This window comes from Pocillopora damicornis, chromosome 2 (genome assembly GCF_964200805.1).
Source record: "Pocillopora damicornis chromosome 2, jaPocDami1.2, whole genome shotgun sequence".
In the NCBI taxonomy this organism is placed as follows: Eukaryota; Metazoa; Cnidaria; class Anthozoa; order Scleractinia; family Pocilloporidae; genus Pocillopora; species Pocillopora damicornis.
This window is the reverse complement of record NC_142671.1, coordinates 5,928,384-5,954,276: the sequence shown is the minus strand read 5'-3', so window position 1 is coordinate 5,954,276 and position 25,893 is coordinate 5,928,384. Positions and strand designations below refer to the sequence as shown.

General features: G+C 36.5%; 4 protein-coding genes and 2 long non-coding RNA genes across 11 annotated transcripts; 3 read left to right on the top strand and 3 right to left on the bottom strand.

Moving 5' to 3' along the window:
- The first annotated feature begins 17 nt into the window (after positions 1–17).
- Positions 18–6,587, top strand: LOC113683057 (uncharacterized). 5 transcript variants are annotated; one of them, XM_089198454.1, is made up of 3 exons: positions 18–141; positions 2,920–3,051; positions 4,012–6,587. In XM_089198454.1, the coding sequence occupies exons 2-3, from the start codon at positions 2,939–2,941 to the stop codon at positions 5,675–5,677; spliced, it is 1,779 nt and encodes a 592-aa protein (XP_089054580.1). In that variant the 5' UTR covers positions 18–141; positions 2,920–2,938; the 3' UTR covers positions 5,678–6,587. The 5 variants fall into 5 exon arrangements, with proteins under 5 accessions (XP_089054580.1, XP_027056053.2, XP_089054581.1 ...); XM_027200252.2 differs by having other exon boundaries at positions 93–273; XM_089198455.1 differs by lacking the exon at positions 18–141 and adding an exon at positions 1,319–1,528.
- Positions 6,539–13,076, bottom strand: LOC113683059 (thymocyte nuclear protein 1). 2 transcript variants are annotated; one of them, XM_027200255.2, is made up of 10 exons: positions 12,973–13,076; positions 12,137–12,171; positions 11,352–11,423; positions 10,602–10,670; positions 9,959–10,054; positions 9,430–9,491; positions 8,970–9,003; positions 8,549–8,617; positions 7,625–7,706; positions 6,539–6,945 (listed from the first exon to the last, which is right to left on the bottom strand). In XM_027200255.2, exons 1-10 carry the CDS (start codon positions 13,031–13,033, stop codon positions 6,875–6,877), a joined length of 651 nt encoding a protein of 216 aa, XP_027056056.2. In that variant the 5' UTR covers positions 13,034–13,076; the 3' UTR covers positions 6,539–6,874. The 2 variants fall into 2 exon arrangements, with proteins under 2 accessions (XP_027056056.2, XP_089054585.1); XM_089198459.1 differs by lacking the exon at positions 9,959–10,054.
- Positions 13,077–13,582: 506 nt separating this feature from the next.
- On the top strand, positions 13,583–15,666 carry LOC113680128 (uncharacterized). Its single transcript, XM_027197121.2, has 2 exons — positions 13,583–14,132; positions 14,469–15,666. Exons 1-2 carry the CDS (start codon positions 13,621–13,623, stop codon positions 15,166–15,168), a joined length of 1,212 nt encoding a protein of 403 aa, XP_027052922.2. The 5' UTR covers positions 13,583–13,620; the 3' UTR covers positions 15,169–15,666.
- A 756-nt stretch (positions 15,667–16,422) lies between these two features.
- Positions 16,423–17,421, bottom strand: LOC149049664 (chromobox protein homolog 6-like). The gene is made up of 3 exons (XM_089198450.1): positions 17,216–17,421; positions 17,037–17,122; positions 16,423–16,868 (listed from the first exon to the last, which is right to left on the bottom strand). Exons 1-3 carry the CDS (start codon positions 17,345–17,347, stop codon positions 16,454–16,456), a joined length of 633 nt encoding a protein of 210 aa, XP_089054576.1. The 5' UTR covers positions 17,348–17,421; the 3' UTR covers positions 16,423–16,453.
- A 4,185-nt stretch (positions 17,422–21,606) lies between these two features.
- On the bottom strand, positions 21,607–23,710 carry LOC149049663 (uncharacterized). Its single transcript, XR_016184452.1, has 2 exons — positions 23,522–23,710; positions 21,607–21,768 (listed from the first exon to the last, which is right to left on the bottom strand). It is a non-coding gene; the product is annotated as an uncharacterized LOC149049663 (long non-coding RNA).
- Positions 23,710–24,970, top strand: LOC149049662 (uncharacterized). The gene is made up of 3 exons (XR_016184451.1): positions 23,710–23,861; positions 23,971–24,058; positions 24,827–24,970. It is a non-coding gene; the product is annotated as an uncharacterized LOC149049662 (long non-coding RNA).
- The last annotated feature ends 923 nt before the right edge of the window (positions 24,971–25,893 follow it).

The window sequence follows — 25,893 nt, the reverse complement described above, 5'->3', positions numbered from 1 at the left end:
CGGACCAACAAGATATATTTTAATATAAGAAAACAGATGTCGTCAGCGGACCACGAGGTCGTGACAGTGTCACGCAATATTGTTACACCAAGTCTCTCGCAGCCTTACTACTCGAAGCCACGAATAACTCCCAAAACTGAGGTGCGTGCCAGGATACCATTCAAAAAATTTATCTTCACAGTAGCGTTTCCTCATTTTTGGATTAGGTGAACGACCTTGTTTAGCCGGCTTAGCTACTTCTTTTGGATTTGCTGAGAAAGCAGTGGCTATGAAGTAAGTCCTCCACGCGTATAAAACATATTTCCTAAAGAAACCGACCAGAATTTTGACGAAGCAAACATTCACTGACTCGATAATAATGTTGTGTAATCATGCTGAAAAAACACTATAGTTGGTGGTAACTACTTGGGAATACCTGACCATGGCTTTCTGTACGGCATTAATTCGATTTAACGCCGCGGCGTTCGTTAATTTTTCTTGATTCGAGTGCAGCGTCTTAACGAGGGCGGCGTTTCTTTAAGATCCAATTGTTTTCTTGCAAACGATAGTATGTGTTTAGTGTTTGTCTTAAAAGTCTTTTTAGATCGTTCTCAATTTCACAATTTGCATGTTAATACTACTTCAGCAATAGTTTAAGTGAATAGAGCGAATAAAGATCTGATGTCGGATATGCTTTCTCGACATCAGACCTGGTACATACAAAAGGATTTGTGTCTGGTTCATTGAAAATTTAAAACTGCGATCGAAGCATTGATGAATGCGTGCTTTTTGAGTCTATTATCCGAATAAACGCCTCATCATGTTGCGGCGTTTATTCGAGGGCGGCGTTTATTTACATTTCTGTACTAAAATGCAGTGTTTATTCGAGAGCAGCGTTTAATCGAATAAATACGATATGCAAATTTACGAATGAGAGAGAAAATGAACCCAGTGATAACTAAGACCATTAATAACTTTGGGAATCTCAACCGGATGAAGTTCAGAATGACACTGAATTTACAGCTAGTTAGTTTTCTTATTGCAAGTAAAAGCACAGTGATGTCTTGATTGGTACTTTAGTGATTACTTAGAGTGTATCAAAAGGGAGGTCCTGATCCTGTTTCACTAACAATTAAAATTTAAAAAAAAAAAAGATTCATGCATCATCAATATAAAAGGGAAAACTTCAAATTTCTCCTCTTGTGTACAAGATTTCTGGGAAATCTGAAATTCACAAGTCATCTCACGCTTATATTAAAGTTCACATGGCAACCAGGTGGACAATCAGACATAGTTTGATGCTACTTTGGTTTACAGATTTGATGAATGTAACCGAAGAAGTTACAATTCATAGACCTAATGTTTCGACACTCCTGTCTAGTGCCTTCATCAGGGGTGATCTAAATGCTGCAACAAGAGGTCCTTTTATATGATCACTGATTAGTGGCCTTTTTTCTGACGAGGTGTAAATGGCTTCAGGAAGCAAACTGCCATTGTCACGATTTAAAGGAGCATGGGCGGAGTTAATATGCCAAGCCTCCAAACAAAGGTGCTGGTGGTAACGCCGATTAGTGGTGATAATTTTAGAATTATCCCACCCAATTGTATGGTTAGTTAGGCATGTGTTCTCTGATAAAGCTGATACCTTTTTGCAAAAGAAAACCGCTTTTTGATGCTCTCTTAAACGTGTACCAAACTGACATTTGGTCTTGGTCTGGTCATCTCATGCTTGTTCATAAATATACGAATCACATTCGCCTTCACATAAAATTCATGCATTACATCGTAAATCTGGCCCTGGCTTAATCATGTATAAACCCTTTTTCACTCTCTAGACTATGCTGTTTGCATTCTTAAAAGATATTTTTCTTCCCTCCCATAGTACCTAGTATTTCATTTTGCTGGTCTTTGTATGTTTGAGGAGTATTCTATTTTTAGCTTATTTATATCATACAAGAGTTGTGTGTATTTGTGAAAAAAAAAAATCAGTTAATTAGTAGTCTTGTAATACTTAACATTTCTTGCTATTTTTCTTCCCTTCCATAACACCCAGTATTTCATTTTGCTGGTCTTTGTATGTTTGAGTAGTATTTCATTTTTAGCTTATTTATATCATACAAGAGCAGGGCGTGAAATTAACTTTTTTTTTCTGATAGCCACTTGGCTCCTAACTTCTTCAAAGTGGTAGCCAATTCAAAAAAAGTTGGTCGCCATTTTCAAAGACAAACAAAATCTTTCTTTATGCTGTCAGCATTCTAGATAGACCCTCCAAAATTAAGTTAGGGAAAGATCTTTAACGTGCTACAAAGTGGACACTAGGATGGATGATATACAACATTCAGGCTCATCTAAATCCAAGATGGCGTCTAGTTATCGATCGAGATGCATGTGATACGTTTTGGAAACAAACTTAACGAGGAAGTTTGCCGCGGATTTATCTTTGCAAATCTTTTTAATTCACTATATCTCTTGGTAAGGTTATGATGAAACGTTCTTTCAGGATTTGGTTGCCAAAGTGAAAAATTTAGGCGCATTGGCGCCTGTATTAGGCGCAATTTCACGCCCTGAAGAGTTGTGTGTATTTGTGAAAAAAAGTTAGTTGATTAGTAATCTTGTAATACCAAACTTTGCTTGTAGTCATGTTTCGTCCCTTCTTTTAAGTACACATGCGTGTCTTGCAGCATTACATGGACACATGATGCATGAAATTTTCACAAATGACAGGAATATTGGATGCAAATCCCTTGAAAAAATAGTCTGAAATGTATGAAGTTTAAAGAAAAAAAATTAAATTATTTTGAAATGAAAAGGTTTGTCCTAAGTTCAAAGCAAAAACCTTTGTGGTAAGGGCATTACTGACAATAAATGAAAATTGCTGTTTAATTTAAAGATTACAGTATGTAGTGTATACTAATACATGGTTATCTTTGTGTACAATAGGGTAAGACTTGGCACAGTCATGTCTATTTTTCCTCAGTCTTGGGGAGTAATGTTGATAGCATGCCCAATACTCATGTTGGTAATGGTCATGTCCTTATATGTAACCAGCTCACATTGGATTGAAAGCTACAGGTAGATATATTTGGCTTTTTGTGAATTTGTTATTTAACTAAACCTCTCCTTAACCTTTCCTTGGGCTGATGGCTTCATAAACAGGAAAAAAGTATTTAAATACTAGATCAGAGGTAGTGCTCTCAATAACTGGAATAAAATGATAATGGAGGCATAAATGGTATGTTACAGCCACAACATGTAAGCTAAGGTAACAGTGGTAGTAACACTTGCCAAGATCTTTACAACTTAAGGTTACTTTCCACCTTCAGAGGCCAAAAAAATTGATTTTTCTTTTATTTGAATAAACTGAATTCAAACTTTTAACAAAATGTTTCCACAAAAAACTTTTCTGAAATCTTTAAAAGCAACTGAATTATTTAGAAAACATATTTTCAAATTAAAGGTAGTAAATCAGGAAGGTGTCATAATCTTGGACCTGGGTGAGTCCCCTGGGGGAACTTTAGCAGCAACCACTCTTCTTGGGGCTCATTTTTCATGTTATTTCCATATCTTGTCCACATTGCACACTTGACAAAATTTACGGGAGGAAGCCCTTTGCTTATAAAAAAAAATCTTTGAAGATTTGCAAAATGTTTGGGATCTGTTTGGTGATTTCCAACACAGTTGATTAAACCCTTTACACTCTAATACTCTCCATACTGTTCTCTATAAATCTCCTAAGGACAAGGAGAATGTGTTTAACAATCAAGAGCTTCTTTAGTGGGTGATCATTTCCTTTTTTCTCATGACCCTAAACTGTGATTCAGGGGTGACACTGTGAGAAGAAATTAGATGCTGTTCACTGTTTAGGGCCCAAGGGTTAATGTGTAGGAAGTAAGGAACAAAGAGGTAATAAACCACAGCTTAATTTCAACTGTTTAAAACCTTTACCATAACCATTATGAACTTGACAATAGACTGTATTTAATACTGTGTTTCTTTAAAATATGTTTAAGGCATAAATTTTGTCTCTTACAGGCCATGTGAAGAGACCCTCAAGTTACAAGAAAATCTTGTAAATGAACTTAGTGACATTCACCAACAATTGCAGGAATTCCTCCTGTTGAAAAAGGAACCATCGAAAGAATTGGCTGAGCAGTTAGAAGAAGTTATAAAACAGCTTGATAGAAAGGAAGCTGTGGAAAGTGTGGGCAACAATGATACTATTTTGGATGTGTGTCCAGAAGTTTACAAGGGGACAAACTTAAGCTCCCTTGAGAATGTTTGGATGATGACCAACTGTACCAATGTTAAACCTCTTGATTCTGTTGTAAGTGTTCTGGTCAACACTGTTGCATATCCCAAGCAAGATGAGGGCCATATTGAAACCATTATAAAAGGCATAACAGAGACTTACCCAACAGTTCAGGTCTATTTGGCAACAGGAAGTGACAATGTAATAAAAGCTACCCGAAATTATAAAAATGTTGATGTTGTTTTGATTGATAAAGCTCAAGTAGCTAAGGGATGGAACATTCTGGTAAGGAAAGCCTCTACTCCTTATGTGCTGGTTGCACGTGATGTGTTTCACTTCACATGGCTAACACAACTTGAGAGGCAGATTCTTGTTATCAGTCAGATACCATATGTTGAAGTTGCTGGTGGATCATACCGTAACTTCTCTGGTCACTGGAAAGCAGGATGTGTCCAAACTACGATGAAGAACTACGTCTTAAAGTACCAAGAGGGATACTTGCACTCAAAGAATGAATGCATGTTCTGTGATTATCTTCAGGGACCTTTTGTAACCAAAACAAGTCTGTTCAAGCTTGATGAGATGCTTCCAAATGAAGTTTTGTTTGAAGACTGGTTTTCAAGTATTGTTCAGAAAGGCAGCTTAGTGATGTCATGTCCAGATGCTATGTATTTTACAACAGATTACTGGTCATATTCCAAGAGAACTGATAGAGATGTTTGGACCCCTTTGGCTAAGAAATGGCAACTAAATAAAGTGCTTCTGCCAGAAGGGATAAAGCATTCCTTCTCTTGTAAAGACATTGAAGTTACTTGCAAACCTGACCATGAACTACTCCCTTTGTGCTGCCTAGAATGGTATGCTGATGCCTTGGCATTTTTTCAGAATTTTACTGAAGCTCACAATCTAACATTTGAACTTGATTGTGGTTCTGCATTGGGTGGTGTCAAGTTCAAAGGCCTTATTGCTTGGGACATAGATGGAGATTTGACTTTCCTTTATACTGGTATGAACATTTTTGGTGAAAATAGAACAATTGATTATTTCCAGAACAATGGGTACAAGTTACTGAGTTTTGAACCACAAGTGCAAGGAGGTAGTGCTGGATATGTGGATGTCCATTTCAATGGGTTTGATATTGAAGTATGGGGAATGGGTGACCTGACAAATAAAAGATATCTCCCCAGTGAACTGCAGAAATATGAAACATATACAAAAGCCAACATTGAAGGTTACTGGATTAATACACCATTTTCTCCTGGTTTGTTCTCAAGAAATCGCTATGGAAGAGAAGTGCTTAAACATTCTCAGTCCTGGCGTAGGACAGCTTCTAAAGACAGTTGGATTAATTATAAGTCTGGTAGGTTTATGCCTTGTGAGAGGTCAAGTGGTTATGGTTGTGTACATGATTTCCCTGCTGATGGTAACATCCCATTTTCAATAACTTAACCACTTTCAAATTAATAATGCAGAGTGTTTGACAGATGAGATTTGTCCTGATATTGGACTGTTGGAAGTCTCTAGCCTGAATTAAGGGGAGATCACCATGGAATACAGGAAAGAGTTGTCATATTTTTCACTATTATTATTTATGGGAAATATTTAAACAGCCTTGCCCAGTTCAATTTAAAGCTGGTTTACATGGGGGCCTTTTACAAACAGGTACATGAAAACCAATTAGCTGAGGAGTAAGTCACATGTAGGGGTTTAGTTCATGCAGTTCACAACATTTGTTGCGGAGTTTGTTCTACACGTAGGTTGGTACTCTACATCAGCTTTTTACCTAATATCAGAACCTTTAAGATAGTGGCTTCAGTAATGGCTAGGCACTAGCAAAAACACTGCTTTGCCCTGCTGCTATCCAAGTCTAAAGAAACGATGACTCTTCAGCAACTAAAGTATTTTAGTTTCTGCTCCAAAAAGTTGGAAATTTCATCTCTCTAACCCTTAAACTCTCCTTACAACATCAATACAATATCAAGCAGACAAGTGATGCAAATAAAGAAAAATCAGGGGATTATAAGTTGATCTAAGACCAATTTCTCCAAACTAAAATCACAAGAACTGTATGGTAGACAGTAAGGAGAATTACTGATAGGATCTTGGGAGTTAAAGGGTTAATGAGGAATTTCAAAGGTGGTCAAAGCTGTTTCACCTAGTGTTAATTATAGCCAATAAATTCACTTTTATGTAGAGTAAGTAACTGAGAGAGTGACAATCCATCGCAGCTTCCATAATCTGAAAGAATTATGTAGTTCTAGTCACACTTGGGACAGGTTGTATGCAGCTTGTTTAGTATTTAAGAAGTTATTTTTTTTTCTACAAAAATTGAATTTATTTAATAAAAATTTACAAAAGCAATAGACAGCATGTTTTTTTTTTTCATATACTATAGAACACAAGTCATAATTGCAGTTTTAGACCAGCAGGATTAGATGAATAGTTATTCCATGTAAAATTAACATACAACAACCCCACAAAATTTAGTGTTAAGGTACTTAAATTCAGCTGAATTAACCAAAATAACCCAAGTAACTCAGGAATAATAACCTCTGGAACAGGAACATTTTTCTTCGTGAGAGTGTCCTAAATTTAACTTACATTTGAAAAATTCCCGGTAGGGTGAAAGAGCATTAATTTAATTAATTAAATTAATTTTCCACAACTGGCATCACCCACTGGTTTGTCCTCCAAACTACAAATGTATTCAAATTCATCTGAAATGATAAAAGGGGAAATAAAATTTTATGTTAACTTTTCGAGGTTTACAAAACATTTTGGGGAATAATTTGAGTGCAAATGACTTGAGAAGCAGTGAAACAATTAGTGACTTAAGAGTTACTTCATTCATTTGCTATGTTCTTTAAAGGAAAGTGCTTTGAAATTTGTGTGTGGCAAATATGAAAATGAAGAGGATAAGTTTCTTAAAAAAAAACTAAGGCTTGTCGCTGGGGTGTTACAGGATAATTTGGTTTTATAGCAACCGAGTTGATAGTTTAAATTGGCCATTCTGAAGAGTTTTCATAGCTGACATTTAGAGAGTTAAAACTTCCTCATTCACTCCAACAACGACTTAACGCTGGAAATAAAATTAAATTATCTTGCAATGTGAAAATAGATATTTCACCAGTATGACAAAAGAAATAAATATCAAGTTAACCTTGACTTTATCACTCTACTGGGTTCTTTACAAGCATTTTGAATGTGTACTTTTAAAGAAGTTTACTAATAAATGAGTAACTACATCAACTAAGTAATTGCGTCATGTAGGTGTCATGCCAACGGCTAAACATAATTATAAAGTTAAATTTGGTGACTATTTTTTCACAAAAGACAAATTAAACAGACATCAAGTTGTTAACTATCTAATACAGTAGTACAATTTGCATGATTTACCTTCAGTAACAGGTTGAACTGATAGTCGGGCTGAAGTGAAGAGTGCCACTGACTTTAATGGACCATTGGTTGCCTTGTGTTCCTATTAAACACAAAAACAAACCATCAACAAACAAACAGGTTACTCCAAGTGTTGTGTACTTGCAGAAAGCATTTTACCAGTGAGAGCCAATGCTTTGCAGCTTTTGTTCTGATAAAGGGCTATGCTCCAAACATCAGCTTTGAAACTCTTTACAGTGACCCATTTACATCATCAACTTGATTAATGATACTAAATTACCTTTTTATATTCTCCCTCTGACCCAGCACCACAGTTCCTTTAGTACCTGTAATCTATGCCATTTAAATTTAAGAATTTGTTCATGCTTAGCGTGCATATATCGAGTTATGGATGCACACAGGAAGTTTGGAGAGCTTGAAAAATGTGTAAGAGTAGCTTAAATCACAGCGGAGAGCAACTCTAGCTTTTGAGAGCTCTCCAAACTTCCCAAGTGCATTCATAACTCAATATATACACAGCTAAAAGCATGAGCAAATTCTTTTATAACAGAGCGACAACAAGGATCTGCATGAAGAAGCCTTAATTGTGATAGAGTGCAAAATTCTCACAATGCACAAAAAAAAGGAAATAAATGCCCCTATTAGCTGGTCAAAAACACAGCACATTTTATACTTTGGTTTGAGCGAGAACATTTGATCCAGTTAACCGATAACTGTGAATGAAAAGCTCAAAATTTACAGGGAAAATGGAGAAAATCAAACCCAAATGTCATAAAGTGTCACTAAAAAAAATGCTCACATCATCTTATTTATGCATGGACGTGCATAAATAAAGATTTTGTTCATAGCGGCTCAATCGGACTTATATAGGGGAAGCATGCGTGCTGTTATAAAATTACTTTATGGATGAGTGAGACAGCTTACTTGATGAAGAGCTTTCAGTTCTTGTAGAGAAATAAAGCGTTTCATCATACGGACAAACTTTACATCCACCTACAAAAAAAACCAGTAAATATCAAAAACACAGTTTGCACCAGAAGAGGTACTCAAAAAAGAGAGGCCTAATTTTCTGATGGTCTGTTAAATTCTCCTTCCAACTTGCCTTCTATTTCTTTTAAAACAAGGAGAATTTAATGTTGTATCAAAAGACATGAAGCTTTGATCATTCTATGCTGCCCTTAATTAAGATACACCTTCAGTCATCACTCCTGCCATAGGATACTTTATAGTCAACCAATCCATTATGAATGCAATACCTTTGTGAAAAAAGATAATACATTTAACCTTTCCTAAGTTTACAAGTCTTCTTTCAAAGTTATTTAATGTTGCCATTGCTACAACTTACCATGAACCATTTGGGGTTCTCTTTCTTAGAATTCCTTTAAAAAAAAAATAATAATGAATCACTAAATGTAGATCAACTAGTTAAATATATCAGCAGAACTTGAATGTTTGTTCACATTTCCTCTCACTATCCGTGATAAGATAGTGAGTTACTGAGATTTGCATATGCACATTTTTTCAAAGGCACCACAAAATGACCTCATGCATGGTAATAAAGGAAGGTGCTGACTATTAATTTTGTTATGATCATCCTCTAGAAGGATTGTGATGGCAGACCTTTGGAATACATACAAAAAAAACTTGTTGGTGAGCCTGCTGGTTCATGTATACAACAAACACCCAGCATACCGATATCAAAAACAGCACAGAGATACAAGTAGAGGACGAGAGGTGGGAATGGAAAGAAAAAAGATTTAATCTGAAATATTTGATCAATAATTTTGAAGCCTGTTATTACTCACGGGTCATAATGAGGATCTGCTTTATCAAATTGTGTATAATCCACATAACTTTCTTTGACAATCTACAGGTTCAAATGAAAGTATATCAGTTTCTAAATAATGGTTGGAAGATTGACCACACATGACCATAATACACTTTTCAGAAATGGCTTGCTCTGGAAATCTGAAATCTAAGTTTCATTTTGGATCACCTTCCCATCCTCCCCTAATTTTGTTATACTTCCTTGTCTCATCCCTGAATTCACTAAAATGTACTCAAACAACCATCTTTGAGCAGTTTCATCCAAATCATTTTTTTTTAATGGAGATATATGTTACCTGGCTCCCCCCCCCCCCCCCCATTTTTTTGGTAATACAAACATCAAATAAACCAATATCTGCAAGATTTAGAGGACTGTGGAAGAGAGCAAGAGATTCTTCTCATAGAGGAGGAAGTAAGCTGTAGATTCCTACATACTTTGGGAAGATTTAGTCTGTAAAGTAGGTTGTCAACTATGGGGTTGAAACCCTCTTCAATGTGAGATTTTACCTCCACAATTGCAGCTATGCCAGGGTTTTTACAGTTACTGTGATAGAAGAATGCAAGGTGACCACTCTTCATTTGATCTCGCATAAAATTTCGAGCCTAAAATGAAAGTAGAATACAACCAAAAGAGATAAATTCCAAGTTCATTTACAAAATTTACCAATCATTAAATAAATGCACCTTAGCAGAGATGAAATCATTTTGCTGAGCATTTTCTCTGGAAAAATTACATTCAACTGATGACTGAGTTGACCCTGAATATTTTGACCATAAAAAGGGACCCTTAAATATTTATTAATTTTTAAGAACTTGGTTCCTCTCATCAGGTTTGAGTAAGAAAGGAAGCAAGAACTATTTTACTGTGTAATTTATTACAAATTGATGCTCCTCAAATAAAATATCTATATCTTTAATTAATCCTTTGAGCCTCATTAGCAACTTGCTTCTAATCTCTCCGTGTAATATTACCTCCACATCACACATTAAGGTAACAAAAATATAGAAAACAATCACTAGAGAAGCTCTTGATTGTTAACCAAATTCTCCTTGTCAGCATCTTAGGAAATGTATAGAGAACAGTATGGAGAATATGCATAGTGATGTTAGGGTGTAAAGGTTCATAATAGATGGGAAAATTTTCATATACCTGGTAATTTCTCACACCATCCCAACAGGCTGTTTGATTGGGTTCTTTCTTTAAGTCCTCAATGCCAAACTAAGATAATGTTCAGAGAACACTCCTGATTACCACTCACTGTTATTAACCCTTTAAGTGATTAACAAGTAACTGCACCCTATAATAACTAGATATTATCCAGCAAACAGGTCATGAGAAAATTCAAACTTATCAGGTCAAAGCTGTTATGTGTATCTTGATCTGACACCAAATTCTCGAAACTTATTTACAAGGAAATATGTAGCAGCTAAAGGAGAGAATTAACAATCAGATCTTGGGAGTTAAGGGGTTAAGTAAGATTTATACTAAGTGGCTGGATAATACATTAATTGTAAGATCATAAAAAAATTATACATCTCACAAAGATACAGTGTAAGTGAAAGACATTTTCTTGGTTTTAGGCATAGGAGTGTGGATGGTGTGGCATTGGTAAAGGGGAATTGGAAAATTAACTAAAATGACAGGTTTAAAAAATGGTAATTCTACTAACTTTAAGACTGTGGCACACTTGAAGTTATTGAGAACTTTCATCTCCCATAAAATTGAAGGAACTTAAATAATGCAGAATAAATAAATGGATTTGGGTGAAATGAAGTAATGCTGGTGTAAACAGATTATCAAGGCTGAAAACACTTTAAATGTACAAAGGAAAAGAATCACAGCCTCACTTAAATTGTCTTATTATTGTAAATGTTGGCTTTTAGAAGTAAGTTGTTGTACCTTTACATCTACTCCTTTCTCAAATCTGCTTTCAGGTTCAGATTTCATAAGCCATCTTGAGTATTGCACTTCCTGAAAAATTCAATGATTTAAAGTTGCAAATTCATCCCTTTTCATAAAGAAAAGTCACCCACAGTCACTGACAAAAATATAATAGTAACTACTTTAGTTAAGAATGTCATTTCTGTTTCTTAATCTTTTGAGAAATAGCAAGCATTGAAGTAATATGAGTGGGGCCTATTTATACATTATAATATTCAGATTTATTTGTTATTATACTTGGATACAATTTGTTCTAGAAGTGGGAGGGGTTTTTGTACAAACAGAAGAACCCCGCTAACTCAAACGCTGTTAACCTGAACCCCCCCTGTAACTCAAACAAGGTCTGATTTCTTTCCAACCCATTTATTTTCAATCATTTACTATCAGCTAACTCAAACACCCAGTAAATCAAACCATCTATTCTGTCCCTTGGGAGTTTGAGTTACCAGGGTTGTACTGTATATCATGACAAAGTTCTTAACCCTTTGGCTTGGAATGATTCATTGATTAATGAACTAAGTAACTTTTACTTCCTTTTGATTTTATTAACCAATTCTATTTAATATTAAAATAGTCTCGTAATAATTTTTCACTTAGATTCATCTATGCATATCTTATAAATTTATCTTGACACAACAGACTGAGCAATAAGTCCAACAACATGTTACCTACTATGCTTTTTACACAATATCCTGTTTACAGGACACAAAAACTGTTGAGATCAGTAGTAACCGCACACTTACTTTTTTTGGAGTCTTGCTTGGTTTGGCACTCTCCTCTATGGAGAGAGTGCAGTTAATTTATCAATAAACTGCATTTTCAAACAAAATTTAAACAATTCCCACTACATCTGTCATTTAACCTTGCTGGTAAAGTTAGGTTCCCTTCCAGTAGTGTAGCAAGCAGTACCTAGAGTGCCATATAATACAAGCAGTCCCTCCTTTTAAGCAGAGTCTGTCATGCATTTCAAAAAAAAATTTTGAAAAAATTTGTTTTAAGTGCCACAGGGAGCTCTTTTTACCTTTATTCTTTTACTATTATCATTTTTGACATCGCCAAAAAGGAGGGACTGTTATGTTTAAAGGTGCTAAGACATCCCCCCCACCCCCACCCACCTCCATCAAGTAATGTGATGTCCTATTATTCCTATTATTATGTAATCAATGCAGCAAGATGAGGGAAATATTAATAACGTTCACTGTTTACGGCCTAGGACTCATTAAACGTTTTGGCTGTATCAAAATACACAAGCTCTTGAAGTCCTCCCTTTTCCTATAGTAAATAGTTCGAAATAGTAATTTCAGTAATTATTATGGCTCCCTGATGATAACACGTGACATACAGGGCGATATAGTATTCGAAGCATACTAGCACGCAGGTTTCAAGTTCTGTGTAGATAGATAACATAACTTTCTCCTCGACTCCGATTAAGACTTCCGCTCAGGTTGTCGAAACGTCAATCACCACTACCGACAACAGTCCTCTTCAGGACTACACTCACCCAGACGATCAAACTACACTATTACATGTTACCCCCGAGTTCAAACCATTTACTGTATAAGTAAATGTCTTACTCTACCTCTTTTTGCAGTTTTTGAATGTTTGTCACTGTCGACCTTCGGCTTCTTCTTAGGAGGCATCTTGAATCCCCTCCTAGCGCGCGGTGTCGGCTCTCTAGACTGAGCCCGCATTTCTTTCGTCTATTTCATGTGGTAACGCAATCCAGTGGTTTGCTTAACCGTCACGTCGATTCCTTAAAGAGACCTTGAGCTCTCCAGCAGGGGCCCAGTTGTTCGAAGGCCGATTAGCAGTAACCCAGGGTTAAATTTTAATATGCGTTTCTTTATTCCTTTACTCAAAAGCCTTTTTGGGAAAATTTTCAGTGTCCTTTTTAGAGCATCAAGTAGTCATACTCTAAACAAAAAGAATTCGACTGAATTTTCTTGTAAAGCTTTTAGATCTAAAATCGGATTTCACACTAACCCTGGGTTATCTTAACCCAGCTTTGAACAACCCGGCCCAGGGTATTAGCGGGCTTCTGATTTATCCGTACATGCGCACAGTTCTTAGATATGAAAGAAAACGATGGCAATCTCGAGTACCGGGTCATTTTGGCTCCTTGGCAGCGGAGAAGCCAAAATGACCCTGGACTCGAGAGTGACACGATAGTGAAAACACGCGTGCGCTTTGCGAAAACTGCGACAGCGTTTCGTTATAGAACTGAACGATGTACTCGTGTGTCTCCCTAATACTTTTCGGTCTTTTCGCACAAGAAATCAAGGGAGAAATTCCTTCGGAAAACACCAGTGAAGGTGCCTTCTTTGCCTACAATACAGAGTCTCCTTATGCAGTATTTGAGGCATGGCGAATACTTGGAGAGCTATCATTCCTTTTCAAAACTAACAAGCCCACTGCCATTCTCGCTTACCAAGGTGACGGCAACTACAAATTCTTCGATTTTTTCCTTGTCCAAGGAAAGCTCCGCGCGCGGGTAAGATTTAACACCTGCGGACTAAGAGAACTGATAGTTAATGGAAACTTCTCTGATTCTCTTTGGCATAGAGTTCGCTTGACAAGAGGGAATGAAGAAGTCACCCTAACTGTGGATGGATGTAAAACAGACTCTTTTCCCTGCCAATTTACCGCTTCTGATTCACAATATTGGAAAATTCTCTACGTGGGTAATATTCCATCGAATATCAATCTGGCAAATCCACAAAGCGGCTTCGAATTTATTGAGTAAGTAGAAAAATGGTTTCTTTATTACTATCATTCTATATGAGGCAGACATCTAACACACCCTACAGACGCACATCTATTTCAAATCGCATGAAAACATTTCTTTTTATTCAAGATAGCAGAATGAAAAGAAAACTTTTGCAAGAAAAAAATGAGATGAGATGTCAAAATGCTTATGAAAAATGCATAACTTGAGAGTATTAAAACTTTACCAAGTGGTTTACAAGGCGAAAAAATTATCATTAAGTACTGAAAAATACGTCATATTTATTACGTTTAAGGTTGTAGTTCAGTTTATAAACCTTTTATGCCTGTTGACAACTTTGATTTACGCAGATTCCAGGGTTGCATTGGTCATGTGACTCAAACTACACCTGAACACAGTCCCAAGCCATTAGCACTGCTTCATAGCAATTTGACTGGTGCCAACTGTCAGAGTGAATGCAGTTCTGGCGGGAAATGTGATCCAATTGCTGACGTTACCATGAAAGAATGCGAATGTCCCGGATACGGAAATAGAGCAGTGACCTGCAGGCGTTACTTAGCCCTTCCCAAAGCGAATTTCAGTGATTCAGCCAAAGTTAGCGCTTCGCCTTTATCTCCCTCAACATCTCTGGGCTTCTCTAGCAAAATCACGCCCACCGTTTTATCCAAGGGCGAGATGATTGTGAAAGCCACGTCTTCATCTAAAATAAGTTGGAGGTCAAGCATAACCTGTTTCCAGTCAGCGACGACGCATGCACGAGAAACTCCTAAAGTGGAAGGGCAACATGCCAACAAAGCAGTTGTGCGTCATTCGCACTCGGTTCCAGGTCTCTTCAACCGTTCACAACATCTTGTCACAACTCACACGAGCTCGCTTCCGCCAACAGTACTGTTCCCCAGCTCAGCAGGAGTTCCTCTTGGCAGTTCTGTCAATTATAATACCTCGGCTGTGATGGCAAAAAAGAACAGTGCTTTACGAAGTCTCCGATCATGGGTCTTCGTTTACTTTGCAGTGACTATGTCAATTGCCAACACCCTTATAAATCTGTAAATACTTCAATATTTGTGTGGTAGCTCTGCTCGTCTGATAGGTTTTAAACAATGGATTTAGTAACTAAATAACTTTTCAGCAAGATGTACTGAAGCCGAAAATTTTGAAGGTGATTAAATTCATGGGAAGCATAATTCAAGTGAGGATATTGTCTTCGTATCCGAATGAGCCCAAACACCAAAGACATTCTGATACTCATGGCCCAATCATGGATGAGATGAATCAGTTTCAAACATATCTTTCTTTTGCTTGTCGATATGGTGGTAATTCAATAATGTAAAAAAAAACTGGAGTATTTGTCTTGATCCTCGAGAAAACTTGCTGAAATGTCGCTGGTTTTAATGTCGCTGAGCAAGAGAAGAAGTTGTCTGACGACCTCTTATGGCCCTGATGTGAATGAACGAAATTTGACATTGTAAGATCAGAAGTTAGGATGGGCATTAACATGAACAAGAATTCTTCGAGGAAAAGAGAACGTCAATAATTAAAAATCCTTTCAGTTGATGCGGTCTGATATAATTTTTTTAGAAATAGCTTCTTCAGCCCCACAAATCTTGCTTGATAACAGATACTGGACTTCTACCATGAGAATTCTCAGGTTCTTCAGGACCCACAAGTCTGTAAAAATTTTCACAGGGCAGGGTGTGGAGAAAAACAATGATTATGCTAGAAACATTGTATTACATAAATCAAATAAATGGGATGCTGCCTCAGATGTCCTAAAAGTTGAGGCCAGACAATGGGCACTACGTAAATCAGAAAGGGAGAAAAGGCCATATAATAAATCAAATACAGAATACTGGGAAAAAGATCTCCTTGAGGCAAGGAGCAAGAAAAGGAAAACAACATTTGATCCTGAAGAACCTGAGTAACGCTTAGTTTACCATGAGGGTAACATATATATCTAGGGTAGTCTCAGTAGACCACCACTGCACTGAACAATGGAGAGAACTCAGTATTGAAAAATAGAACAATAACAACAATGATTGGGATAGCAATCTCAAATACTACAAAACTATTGATTTTTTTGTTCTTTGGATTGTAAAAATGTTCTCTTAAAGCTGGCATTCAATGAAGTGGAGGTCTACTCTTGTGTCCTTTATACTTACTTAACAAATTGAAAAACAGCCTGCACACCGCAAGTACTTCTAGGTTGTAAATATGAAAAATTTGACTCAATATAAGAATATGTGATGAACTACTACAAAAATATAGATTTTCTATTTTGTAATAAATACACAATGCCAAATAGAATCAAATCAAGTCTTGGTTTCTTTAATTTGTCTCATGTCAGGCTACATGCTGCTTTACAAAAAGAAATACTCAATTTTTCTGGCCTATATCGTGGGCAAGGTGTAATTGACTCCCCTGTCAAGCTATGAGTCTTTGGACTCCATGACAAAAACAATCTGACCTTCACAGGAAAGTCAATTTGCACCCCATCCCCTATACTATCTATTAGCCTGTGCCATCCATTAGGAAAGTGGCATCTTATAAAATCCTGTTTTTCAAGGAGGATGTATCCACTGTCATTACTTTTCCGTCCCTTATCTTTAAACAAAAAGTTAAAATAAGTGTGGTTAAAAGCAATGACAGTGGGTAATTGGGACTTTGATTTTAATTGCTCTAAAATACCAATGTGGAGACCCTCACTGGCATCAGCAATCTCTTGCTGTGTGAGCCTTGGGTTGTTGAATGACCTAAGGGCAAGGAAAAAACATTCATCTTAAAAAATAGCATTACAATTTTTACATTGAATAGGAAATTATTACATACAAGCACAGAATATCAACAGAGAAAACCAATGTAACGGATTTCTCCTGTTTTTTGTGTAATTATAAAGCTGTTAATCACACATGATATCTCACCTCAAAGCAAAGGCGTTTAAATTCTCTTCTGGCTCCCAGGAGTTTTGTAGGCTCGAGTAGCCCTTCCATTTGATGAAATATTCAATCTAGACCAACGATTGAGTAAGGTTAAACGAGTATTCGTTATGAAAGAGAGATTCATTTCAGTCAAACACTCGGAGCAAAGCAGATTCGCTTACCTTTTTCTTACTGACTCTTTTTGAAACGACTCTTTCGCTCTCGTAGAATCTAGATTTTTTTCTCTTTCTCTCTGTGTAAAAATCCGCGGTACTGAGATCATTCAGCGATTTGTAAAACAAAATTCTTGGCATTTCGCTCACTGATAGCTTTCCGACTGCTTCACAACCAAGCTACGCAGACTCAGCAGGGTCGAAATGTACAGAATAGAGCCCGCGTCACGAACCGCTGACTGTCCTAAATTTCTGCCCATGCTTGGCTACGGTCATGATAAAACTCGTTGTTTGTATTTTGACTCGCCCAACAGGCTCGTCAAAGGTATATTTGTAAAAATACTCAGCTGTACTGACACACCAAAACGTATAATAAGATATATTATTTTATTAGGGTCCCCGAAAATTGTTTTGGATGGTAATTGATCAGTACTCTAGAGTGGCGTGGGGGGGAAGGAAGAGCAGGGGGAAGATAGCCCTTGGGGACTTGGGTTGGGAGAGGGCGGGAAGTAGGGTCCTACCAACCAGGCTAAGGCCCTATATATATATATATATATATATATATATATATATATATATATATATATACATAATTGTGGGAAATTGTACCAAATGCTGTAGGAAAGTGCTCAATACACGTGAGTGTAGAGCGAAACACAATTCAAAATGACTAAAATGAAACACGCATGATTCTCTGTTACTCTGAGTTTCATGCTTACGCACTCGTCAGACAGATTTAATGAAAAACATTCTTGTAGGCTAATTTATCTATAGAAAAAAAGGTAGCTGCTGATTACAATGGGTTTTTGTAATATAATAGGTGAGAAAAAGCGAAAATTACAATGGATGTGGGTGTATTAATGAAGGACAATGGGGCAGTAGGTGTGAATATATTGACGAAAGTCTATTGTAGCAGGGAGGCGTCAGATGTTCTTTAAGTAAAACTTGTTTTCGTGACGGCATTTAGATATAAGTTCGGATCTTTTATTCAGCAAGTTGTTGCTGTTGGACTTAATAATCATGAGTTTTTCGGTCAGGCAAAGGTAGCATCTTTTCGTCTTGTTGTTGTAGGGCCTGGCTCTTGCAATAATGGACCATTTTATGTTGAAGTTTACAGAGTTGTCCTTCAGTTGCCAGATGTATTTGGATAGTTCAGTGCTGTTAGTGTATTTTCTGTGTCGGAATGTAACCCTGTGTTGATTAAATCTTTGTTTAAAAGTTCCTTCGGTCAGTCCAATGTAGTTCTTAGGGGTCGTTTTGTTGTCTGTAGTGGTGATTTGTGCGTTGTAGATAACGCTGGAAGACAGGCAATTGTTGTTGAGCGGGCACTGGACAACTTCCAGAACAAACCCACATGCAGACTTATCAACCCAGCCAAAAGTGAAATCGGACGTTTAAGCAAACATATACTCGAGAATATCAACACTACTGTCGGACAAAAAAACTGGACTTAACCAATGGAAAAACTCCTACTCAGTGATCAACTTGTTCTCTGATATTCAACACAAGAACCAACACACTTTTGATGTCTTCGACATTGAAAACTTTTATCCATCTATCACCGAAAAGCTATTAACAGACTCTATCTGCTTTTCCAAACAATACACTACTATATCGGATCTTGACATTAACATTATTATGCACTCAAGGAAATCACTACTTTTCAACAACGGTACGGCCTGGATAAAAAAAAAGGGTCCTTTGATGTTACCATGGGTAGCTACGACGGCGCAGAAGTTTGCGAATTAGTCGGTTTATTTATTCTCTGCGGTTTAGGTAACACCTACGGAAAAGAATGCATTGGTCTGTACAGAGACGACGGACCTTGCCGTATTCAAAAACATCTCTGGACCATAAGCCGAAAGAATTAGGAAAGACATTACCAGTCATTTCAAGAACAACGGACTCAATATCACTATACAGACCAACTTGAAAATCGTCAACTATCTCGATGTCACATTTAATCTCAACAATGGAACGTACTGCCCTTACAGAAAGCCTAACAACCAGCCGCTACACATCAATGCAAAGTCAAACCACCCTCCCAACATAATCAAGCAACTACTTGACTCCTTCAGCCGTAGAATATCTGATAACTCCTGCAACGAAGACGAATTCAACAAGGCTATGACGGAATACGAAACTGCCCTCAAATCCAGCGGACATAAAATTTTCTCCTCAGATCAAGACCTGCTCCTTGTCGAAAGCAAAAAGAAAAAAAAAAAAAGAAAAAGAAAAATCATTTTTGTCCATTACCTTGGGCAGTGCAAGTTCTTGATCAAGGCCGATGTCTAAGTGAGGGATAGCAGCAATGCTTGCAAACAGGAGACCAATGAAGAGGGCAATCTTTACAAGCAAATAATGAAAAAAAAGTCTAAGTCTGACATACATGGTATAAGTCACATTGATAATAGTGCACAATCATCAGTATACAATTAATGTCGCAGTAACAGAAGAAAAGAAACTACAGTACTACTTGTGGATACTGCAGCACCCTCACACACACATCAAGCATGTGTAATTACTTACATAACGTGAAGTTATACGCATGCATGTAATCAAATGAATGCATTTCAATTTGGTCTTTGTCATTTGCTACAATTGCAGATGTGTGTGTACTCTTACACATGAATGCCATCACAATGGAAATTGGTGTTTTTTACTAAAAAAAAAAAAAATAACAACAAAAAATTGGAAATATGTACACATGACAAGAGGCCAAAACAGTTTTTCAGAACTACAGAGCATAGTTCATGAAAAAATGGACACATAATAAGTTAGTTGTGCACTGAAGTTCAAAATGGGTTGGATGATTATTTCTAGCACCTTTGATTATTTCAAACACCAAGCTGCCCTAAAGTCAGGGTATTTGGGATCATTGCAGTGGTAACCCACGCTGGTTAAGCAATTGTTCAGGTTGGTTTTGCTATTTTGAAAATATTGAAAGACACTTTGTATGGCACAAGCTTGTATTTGAGAAGCCAAAGGCTGGAAGCAGATATCTTGCAATGTGATGTTTGTGTCTTCATGGTGAACTTTTTCGTTCTGAAGATCTAATACCTAAAAATAGACATAAAAATATTATAAAGACTGTTGAATCCCTTTCTTTTTTTTGATCAATCTCTGAATGTTGAGTATAGCAGTTAAAATATGTTGTTTGCCTTTGCTATAACATCTGCAAACGGTTATCAACACTCGTAAATAGCAGAAATTAGGGACATTTTTCTCCCTCGGTGAATTCGGTCAGTGGTTTCGTCAAGTACTACTACGCATGCACTTTGAGATCAGATTTCATGTTTCATTTCAACGGTCTCGGTCAGCATTAGATTCCATCCACCAAAACCACCTCGGTCGAGAGGGACTGAGATGGAATATTTAATGACTTGCAAAACATAACCGAAGATTCTCGGAAATCCGCAAGTGATGTAGCCGAACATCCGAAGCTGTAAATCCCATGATTCTTGAGGAACAAACAAAAAACAGTATAGCGAGAATTTTAAGTCGTGAACCATTGATGGTGGACATGCAGATAATTTAGGATACGTAAATTCTGTTGATGAGGCGCATAAACTTATTGCGGAATTTGAAACAGGATTGACGACGAAGTTTTCTTTCTTTAAAGCTGTCAAAGGTTTCGGGAACATATATTTATATATATTGATATAGCTCTTTAGCATTACAAAGCTTTGCTATCGCTATTGTGCATTCTCACTAGTTTATCTAGTTCAAGTCCTCTGGCATGGCTTGGATGATATCACAATTGTGGAATCATTCGGGTTAATTTAATGCTTACACCTCCATGGAAGATGCATGAGATATTTAAGGAGCAAAAATTCGTTTTTTACTGGTGTGCCTTTCCTAATTTTGGGAAGGAAAGTGTTCAATTGCCAGCACGGCATAGATAGAACAGCTGGAGAGAAAAGGAAACGAAAAGATGCAGAAGAAGTACTGTATATAATAATTTCTTTTTATCCTCAACCTTTGTGTTTCTGTCAACTATGGCTTGCTAATTCGAAAGGTCAAATACATGAATGGGTCATATGACATTGATCTCAGAATACTTTTATGACAAACGTGATAACAGTTCAATCTTAGCTAAATTGAAGATGGTTTAGAAGTTAACAATTATAAGAACTTTTCACTAACATATGCTGCTGACAAAGGAGAAAATATATGCAATTCTGCATTTTTTGCTTTCTATCAAGCAATCATATGTTTGCTCTTTATCACGCTATGACACTTCCGTTTTGTCACATTCCAAAAAATAACTTGAGAAATACACTGTCACTCATATTACACTGTTATATTTACCTATTACAGAAGGCTGGAAACAAAGATTTTGTTTTCAAGAAAATAAGATTTCTTGTCCAAGACACAAGGAAGTTTGACTGCGAAGCACAGATAAAAATGCGAGAAATTTTATTTTTTTCAGAGAACAAGGTAGTTCTACTCATGTATAAACAGAACAAATGCGATTTAATAAATCAGATATGCGGCATGACTCCTTTTCTTCCATCCCCACTCAAAACAAGCAAACACACCTATATAGGTTCCAGTCTGGTCTGCAAATGAAAAGGAGGAAGGTGATTACTGCAAAATTAAGCATTAGGGTTCTTATTTATAACATATTGATTATTGTATATTGATATCTAGAAATTAAGGTTGCAAGTAGCAGCCAGCTGAGTTATAGTTTGAGTTTTATCAAGTCCATTACTTTGTTAAATTTAGAGAAACCTTGTCTTGAGAGAGGAAAATTGAGGAGCTGTAATATACTTATCATCAATTAGGGACCACAAAGAAAAATTTATTTATAGAGACTTTTGAAGGAGAGGGGTAAGACTTGTGGCAAGCTGGCAGACATATAGATAAACTTTACTGCTAAATGGGTTACAATACAAAGTGCTCAGTATTTGGATCAGCTATGGCTCAACTTAAACTTTGCTTTAGCTTCAAGTTTAATCCTTTGTGGTTTCCTTTCTCTGTGTTTATTTTTCAAGTTATATACACAGAAGAACACAAAAATGACAAGGAATGCTTTTGAATATTAAGAGGCTGGAATAAGCAAGAAACCAAAACTGAATTTTAAACAGTACAAAGTTAATTTGATCTTCCAATGTTATTCAATTTTAACCATTAATAGAATTTGCTATTTAAATTTATCCCCTCCATTTTTCTGGATATTGTGAGCAAAAACAAACAATTATCACAAAATGCATGGTATACAATGGTTTGATTCACCAATGTGGCAAAGGCCTTTCACTGTCTATCCATAAAAAGGGAAATAGTTTGTAAAATGTAAGACATTCTGCATCTTGAGCATATACTTATTCATCCATGTGAAATTAAAGGTTACTTGAAATAAATGTGAAAGATTTATAGGATTTTCAGACCCCTGATAATAATAGGCCATTTTACAGTTGTGTACTTAGTTGCCAAGCCTTTGATTTGGAGTGAGGCTGAAGGTGACCTTGTTGTGATAGAGACCAGTATCTAGTTTGCATGATAACAAAGTAATTTGCATTTGAAAAGCAGCAAGGTTTGTATCATAACAGGGTCACCCTTAGCCTCATTCCTGTACAAAGGCTTGGCAACCAAGCACACAACTGTAAAATGGACTATTACTAATGTGCTGATTTGTTGTACTTAAAGGTTATGATTTTAGCAGAAAAAGTGGAAGAAATTTCTGGACCTGGAATTTTGTTGCAGATGTCTGTTTAAATCAGTTTAAGTCAGTTAAAAACTCTCCTGTTTCAAGATTACATGATTACCACACCAGAACCTTTTGTATTCTATATTGTGCACCATGTTATGATTATGGTTTCAATAATAAAAGGTGCTGACTAAAGAACTTTCCAAAATATCTCTACATACAAAGAAATAGATTGTGGTTATGTACTCCAAATAGCAGGTCACATCAGTCTTCTGTAAGGAAGTAGCAGAAATTGCTATGGTGGTTTTGGTGGATGGAGAGAAACATCCACCAAAACCACTTTATTCTATATGTTAAGAGTTATGATAATCCTTATGAACGTTTGGTCGGTCAGCAATTGTGCACCATAAAAATAATTAGCCAGAGCACTAACTGCTAATTAGTGGTATAAATCTTTTGTCTCCCTGAACATCTAATAGTGGCTATAGATAAAATTAAAAAAAATATATTGTTGATGGTTTTGGTCAAAGTTTTGGTGGATGTTCCCCAATGACATCCACCAAAACTACGTAACATCTGGGCACCTTTTATATACGTGAAATATCTGCATAAAATTGCGTAAAATGTTTTATAATACTACAATCGAACAATAAATTAATACTTACCATTTCTTGAGTAAAAAGTTTTGACGCAATTTCCCAAACAAATGATACACTTAGGTCATCGGGATAAGTCGGCATGTTGTCGTAGCTTCGTAATTTTCAATTAGTATAACAAGTCATTAGTTGTCCATCATTCCATCTCAGTCCCTCTCGACCAAGGTGGTTTTGGTGGATGGAATCTAATGCTGACCCATTTCAACATGGCTCGGAGCTTTGGTCGATCACAAGGTTTTAAATACTCTTTCCACCGTAGTTTTTTAAAAAAATATTTTAAAGCAAGAAGAAGTGGATCTAAAGTTTATTTTTCGAGAGACTGATTAGCTTGAGAAGATCAAAGAACGAGGTATGAAATGTTCGAACAGTTGATACAAAAATATTATAGTTGACAAAAATTAATGTGATAGTTAAAGGTTTTTTTATTAACAAACAAAATTTATTTTTAACAATTTCAGGACTTTGAGATCGCGTGAAATAGAAGAATTGCCCTCTATGGACCAGCACATGGGAACCTTCAGCTCATTTGAGTGAGCAACTTAGCAAGTACTAGACTAAGTTTGTTTTCAGAAAGTGCTAGAAATAATCATCCGTGCATGCAGCTTGGGTCCACACCAGGCCTGGGTCCACACAAAGCTTATGCTTTCTTTTAATTAACAATCTTATAGGGCCTTATACAGCAACCCTCCTGTTTCCGTGCAAAGGCTACAACGTGTGTCAGCCTCGTTTCTGAAAGGCATCCTATCTATCCTTAAGTCGAATGCAATCAAAGTTAACTATTCCTCTGAGTTGAGACAGAGGATCATGATATTGTTAGATATGATTTTAGATGAAGAGATAAAAAAGCACAGAATGGAGTTAGCATGCTCTATGAAAAGGACGATTTTTCTCGCCTAGAGCTTCCTCCATATTGGTGGTATTATTTAAATAATTTTGGAGAAGGAAGAGCGGTTGACTTTCCTATTGAGTTAACCCTTTAACTCCCTGATCAAATTTGTCATTCTCCTTACTGTCAAGTATACAATTCTTGTAATGTTAGTTCAGAGAATTTAGCATTGGATCAACTAATTATCCCCAAATTAATATTTTTCTTTATTCTCATCACTTATCTAGTTGATCTTGTGTTGATATTGTAAGGAGAAATTCTATCTTTGTCACTCATGGGAGTTAAAAGGTTAAAAATTGTCCTTACTCATTTAAAAAAGTGTTTCATGTCATGTACTGTTTAAATCAAATTAGTGCCAAATTTTCCAGCTGAGAAAGTTGTGTTATATCTCAACAGAATTGTAACATGCCCTTTTCTCTCTATTGCAGAGCTTTATGGCCTCTTGCCTGTGTTCCAGAAGAAGAACATCCAGAGCAGCACCTTCAAGAGAAACACTACTTAATGTCACATTATGATGTTAAGCCATGATAGCTGATGATAGTTTTAACTTTCATTCACTATCATTTATTATCATGTTTGCATTCAAATGGTTCATGATAATTGACGATAGTTGACAAAATCATGCGAAGAGATGGCATAATTGTAAACAAATGTGGCGTGCGCCAAGGTCAGCAATATCGATGGCATTAATAATTTCTGTAAACCAAATTTGATAGCTATTTTAGTCAATTTAACATTTGCCATTTAGGTTTCCACAATATTGCTACACTTTGCCCTTATCAGTTCTAATCTGTCATTTTTGTAATGGTGGGAATTTAGAAATTGTTTACATTCAGGGGTTATTCATCCATCAAAGGATCATCTTTTATTTTGTTTACTCTGGAGTCACCAGGCCTATATGTGCAAAAATCACATCCAGAGGATCAGAGTTCTACTAGTGAGTTCACTTCACTTTGATTTTGTCTCTTTTTCAAAAAAAAAAAAACTTTGGCAGTTAAGTGTACTACTAGTGTAACATGTAGTGACAAACTGTCACTTCTTTGTTTTCGCTTCCGTGTTTGATTGTTTCTTTGTCTTTTCTAAAAAATACAGATCATTTTGTCTAGCTTGGGTAACTTGCTTTACAATTTGAGAAAGTGGAGTTATAATGTAATTAAGGGGTTATTTTTAGTTGGCTTGACTGAGTATTTTATACGGACTGTAATCTCATCGTCGTTTTGGCTTTCTTTTGTTTACTTTTTACCTAAATTTTGTCTGTTTGTTTATTCATTTTTCTTGTTTTGCCAAAGGTCATCCTCGGGCCCATGCGTTTTGGCTACCACACATGTCTCACTAAGTGTTCAACCACTGGTTCCTTGCTGTCACACTCCTTCGAAATCCCTCTTTTGTCAAATAGCGCTGGTGGTGTTTCAGAAGAAGAGAAGACCAAAATATGTTGCGTTTCTTCAGTAGATGTAAATCATGAATCCGCCACACCAATCTGATCTAGATAATT

Coding starts and splice junctions, on each gene's coding strand:
- LOC113683057 (XM_089198455.1), top strand. CDS start 1,449: ATGGCTTCAGGAAGCAAACTGCCATTGTCACGATTTAAAGGAGCATGG. Junction 1,529..2,919: donor TGCCAAGCCTCCAAACAAAG/GTGCTGGTGGTA, acceptor TGTGTACAATAG/GGTAAGACTTGGCACAGTCA. Junction 3,052..4,011: donor CATTGGATTGAAAGCTACAG/GTAGATATATTT, acceptor TGTCTCTTACAG/GCCATGTGAAGAGACCCTCA.
- LOC113683059 (XM_027200255.2), bottom strand. CDS start 13,033: ATGCCTCCTAAGAAGAAGCCGAAGGTCGACAGTGACAAACATTCAAAA. Junction 9,004..9,429: donor GCAGATCCTCATTATGACCC/GTGAGTAATAAC, acceptor TTTTTTTTAAAG/GAATTCTAAGAAAGAGAACC. Junction 8,618..8,969: donor AGAACCCCAAATGGTTCATG/GTAAGTTGTAGC, acceptor TTTTTTTTGTAG/GTGGATGTAAAGTTTGTCCG.
- LOC113680128 (XM_027197121.2), top strand. CDS start 13,621: ATGTACTCGTGTGTCTCCCTAATACTTTTCGGTCTTTTCGCACAAGAA. Junction 14,133..14,468: donor AGCGGCTTCGAATTTATTGA/GTAAGTAGAAAA, acceptor TGATTTACGCAG/ATTCCAGGGTTGCATTGGTC.
- LOC149049664 (XM_089198450.1), bottom strand. CDS start 17,347: ATGCCAAGAATTTTGTTTTACAAATCGCTGAATGATCTCAGTACCGCG. Junction 17,123..17,215: donor AAAGAGTCAGTAAGAAAAAG/GTAAGCGAATCT, acceptor TCGTTGGTCTAG/ATTGAATATTTCATCAAATG. Junction 16,869..17,036: donor TTAAACGCCTTTGCTTTGAG/GTGAGATATCAT, acceptor CCTTGCCCTTAG/GTCATTCAACAACCCAAGGC.